The sequence below is a fragment of the Carya illinoinensis genome, chromosome 10 (assembly GCF_018687715.1).
Source record: "Carya illinoinensis cultivar Pawnee chromosome 10, C.illinoinensisPawnee_v1, whole genome shotgun sequence".
Lineage (NCBI taxonomy): Eukaryota > Viridiplantae > Streptophyta > Magnoliopsida > Fagales > Juglandaceae > Carya > Carya illinoinensis.
In genome coordinates, this window is record NC_056761.1 from 33,151,201 (window position 1) to 33,155,480 (window position 4,280).

General features: G+C 31.1%; 1 protein-coding gene across 1 annotated transcript; it reads left to right on the forward strand.

Moving 5' to 3' along the window:
* Positions 1-736: 736 nt before the first annotated feature.
* Positions 737-1,261, forward strand: LOC122278659 (spermidine hydroxycinnamoyl transferase-like). Its single transcript, XM_043088844.1, has one exon. The coding sequence runs from the start codon at positions 737-739 to the stop codon at positions 1,259-1,261; it is 525 nt and encodes a 174-aa protein (XP_042944778.1).
* The last annotated feature ends 3,019 nt before the right edge of the window (positions 1,262-4,280 follow it).

Genomic DNA, 4,280 nt, shown 5'->3' on the forward strand with positions numbered 1-4,280 from the left:
ATTGAATTCCACCCGCCAGTCTGCCTCCACCTACCATGACACAATAATTTTGTAAACATTGCGACCGCAAACCATATATGCGAAAAACAAATCAAAGATTTTTTGAAACTTATTTTTCAAAAATAAGGAGTTCTTATAAAGTAGGAAAATGAAATTTAAGCATATTATTTATTGATCGTATATATACATGATTTGATTTGAATTTAATTAATTTCTTTTTATTTTGTTATAAATCTGTGCATTTTGTCAAATGAATTGAATATGACTTTTTTATGAATCATATGATAAGCTGTGTGTAATTCCTTATGTATATAAGTATCATTATAACAAACTTTAGCTTTTGGAACAAAAGTTTTTTGGGACGAAATGAAAATCATCCCAAAATATGGCTTTTGGAGATGAAAAATCGATTTCGTCCCAAAAAGTTGACAAATGTTGTTTTCCATTCGAACATATAATTTTTCATTCGAACAAAATATATTGGGACCAAAATAGTTGTCCCTTATTCAAATATCGTTTGAACTGGTACTTATGTGTTTGAACCAAGATAATGTGAAAGTTCGAACGGTTTTCTAGTACTTATGTGTTCGAACCAATTTATTGCCTACGCGCAGTATAAGAGAATCATAGAAAAACAAACATCGAACAATTTCATGAAATAATGGTTACTTCCATCATCGTTCCGAGCAAGCCTACCTCAAGTGGCATACTATAGTTATCTGAGAGCGACCAAAGAATGCAATGGACTCATTCACCACTCATCCGTATCTACAAAACCATCGGCAATAACAATGAGGAAACAACAACACTCGAGACTTTGAAAAGTTCGCTAAGCCGCACATTGGTTCCCTATTACCCACTAGCTGGTCGACTACACTGGATTCATGGTGGCCGACTGGAACTCCATTGCAATGCCAAGGGAACGAAGGTAATGGAAGCTTATTCAATAGAAAAACTTGATGAACTTGGCGACTTTGCACCCACGGAGGCAATTGAAGATCTGGTCCCTAAGGTTGATTATGGTAGTCCGATTGAGGACTGGCCCTTGCTGCTGGTGCAAGTCACAAGGTTTAGCTGCGATGGTCTCTATGTTGTTACAACCACGTGCCACACAATGGGTGATGGATGGTCTGCAGCTAACTTCTTCAATGCGTGGGCCAAATTGGCTCGGGAAGATGAACTTGAGGAGTATGAGATACCGTTTCATGATCACACTATTTTACGATCACCTGAGCCACTTACGCCTCCGTGCTTTTTGTGATTCTCATTTTTATGTGTATTTTTATTAAATAATTATTTAAATTATTATAATTAATAATTCTTTTGTTTTAAATTTAACGTATTTTTTGTGACATTATTTTGTAATTTTCTAAATTATGAAATTTATTTTTATATGCTTTCTTGATATTAATAATTAATTTACATTTAAACTAATCCGAGCTTAAATTATTTTATTTTTAGGCTTTAATGTTTTATTTTATTAATATTTAGTTGTAATATTTTTATTTAACTTTTATTTATTTTTATTATACTTTTTTGTCTTGATAAACTTCTATTTTCGGTTTGGGTTTATTTTTAGTATGTTGTTCTTTATTTTGGGCCAAGCCCCTTCCAGTTTTCGGCCAAGCCCATTGCCTTAATGACCCAGGCCCTTTAATTTCCCTATACGGCGTTGTTTGGTCTCCCAGCCCTTAGGGCTTTGTTCCTTTCATTTTTCCTCTACTGCACCGTTTATTTTCTTCTTCATGCTCTGAAATTGTTTCTTGCTGCAAGCTACTTTCTTCTTCCTCTTTTGTGCCGCCTTTTCTTCCACCATCTTCTTTGGTTAGCTTGCATTTTATCTCTTGCATTTTTACTTCCTTGTGCTGCAAACTAAGACCTCTCTCTTCCCTTTTTTTTGCATTTTATTTCATGGGTTCTCACCATTTTTGTAGGTTTGGCCGAAGCTCCTTGTGCGCCTCCTTCATCTTCGTCTTTTCTTGTGTATCCCTTGTTAATGTGGTGTAAAAACCCTTACTTTTCCCTTTGTTTTTACCACGAATCCTGCCCTGTTTTGCACCAGAAATTGATGCCCTATTTTTGTTCCATCTGTGAACGTTGAAGCTCTGTTTTCCCTCTTTTTCCTTCAGTATTTTCAGGTTCTAGATTGTGGATTAAACCTAGAAATTTTCAAGTGATTTGGCCTCCAAACCATGCCCTGTTTCTGTCCAAACCGTGAGCTTCATTTTGGGATTTTTTTGTTGGTTGACCATGTTTGGATATAAGAAATATTTTATCTAATTATTATAAATTTTTTAAATTTTCACATAAAATATAATAAATAATTTAATTTTTTTTTAAATTTTAAAATAATAATAATATTAAAAAATAATATTTTAACAAGATTTTATTTAATTTTTAAATTTTAATAATATTTTATTAAAAAGAAGGAACTTGATCCAATCAAAATTATAACAATCAATACTGACTGGTTTGTTTTTATAAATCGTCTTAATTTATTTCATCTTATCATTACAATTTTTTAAAATTTTCATAAAAATCAAAATAAAAAATTTAATTTTTTAAATTCTAAAACAAAATTTATATTAAAAAATATATTCTAACAATATTTAATTTAATTTTTAACTTTAATCTCAATTTATCTTAATTCATCTTATTTTATCTGTAAAAGCAAACGAAACTAGATTATAGTGGATAGCCCACCTCTTCCCACATTTATTCTATAAATAAAACGATGTTAATTTAGTAATATTATGTTCTAGCTAGCGCGCCAACCGTAGCAACATACAAAACTTCTTTTTTAACTTTTTTTTATCTTTTTTCATAGCACACGTAACATATTATAACATTATTTCTTTTTGGGAGACCGGAAGGAGTCCCACCATGATGATAGCAAACAAAGAGGGTCAACACAAGTTACGAATTTACTTAAATGGAAGTGAAGTATAGGCTTTGTTGGAATGCTAAGATTATGTCAGATCATCTGTAAATAATAATAAATTAATTTATAAATAATAATAAAATAATAGTTAAAAATTAGTGAATAATAATAAACTATTTGTAAATAATAATAAAGTAGTCTACAAATATATAAGGATAGGCTTGTTCTCAAATACAACTTAATAAGTAGATAAGTAAAAAGAAAAATGCTATCATTTTATTGTTTGTAGAAAACTTTCTTATTTAAATATAGTCAAAAACTCATTAAACGTAGAATTATATAATAGTTTACAAGTATTAAAGGTTTTTCTTTAAAAATAAAGTAACTGAAAATACTTACACTACATGTTTTATTACAAATTGAGTTGACATAATATCAAAGGATAGGCGCCATTATAGATAAGTGGGACAAACAAATCAATACATGCCATGCATGTACTTGCAGACAAAAATGGAGAGTTATGACACTTATAAATACAACTCAACTACCACCATGAAACGGTCTCATTTTATCTACACATGTTTTATTCCTCTTAAACTTTTAGTGGCATCCTAGCTCTCACCTCAGCAAGGACCGTGATGCCGAAATGTTGGCTACATGAGTCATACAATCATTGCAAATTGTGATAATAAGTGTGTACACACATTTAAAATAAATTATGAATAGTTATATTTGCAGCAGAACTAAAATTAAATAAGTAAATGAATAAAAAGTCATAATCAATTCTAATTAACAGTACCAAAAAAAATTACATTTTAACCACAATATTCATATGTCACTTGCCACGAGCCCATAAGTAAATGAAATAATACAATTATATATATATATTGGTAAAATTCATATATAGCACTTAATCAAAATGGGGGAAGAGCCTCAATCCTCAATCTTTTTGTGGTGCCAGATCTCCATGCTCATCCACCTCCAAACTCTTTCTTTGCATCAAAATCTACGGACCGTAGTAAAACTACCACAGTAAAATTTCACAAAATCTTAATAAGGGAGACTAAGACTAAAACTCAAGAATACATGCAGGTGAAAATGAAAATTATGCAAACCATTTATAAAACAAGGAGAAAATTATAATTTAGCATTTCACTTTTAACCACATTTAAGAATAACCAAGTAGCAGTCCTTTAAAATCCTATACTGGCAATACTCTCAAATCTTGAACTTATTTCCTATATATCTCCTACAGGAGAGACCTTTAAGAAAACAAGCAAGCTGTCTCGATGGAATGAAAAAACGTTTATGCTCTGCATATTACGGTTTCCTTTCTAGGCGATTTTTTTTTTCCATTTTCAACTAGGGTACTTTTCCCAGGGTGGCGCCCACCTCATAG

What these genes read in the sequence shown, in the direction of transcription:
- LOC122278659 (XM_043088844.1), top strand. Translation starts at nt 737, where the DNA reads ATGCAATGGACTCATTCACCACTCATCCGTATCTACAAAACCATCGGC.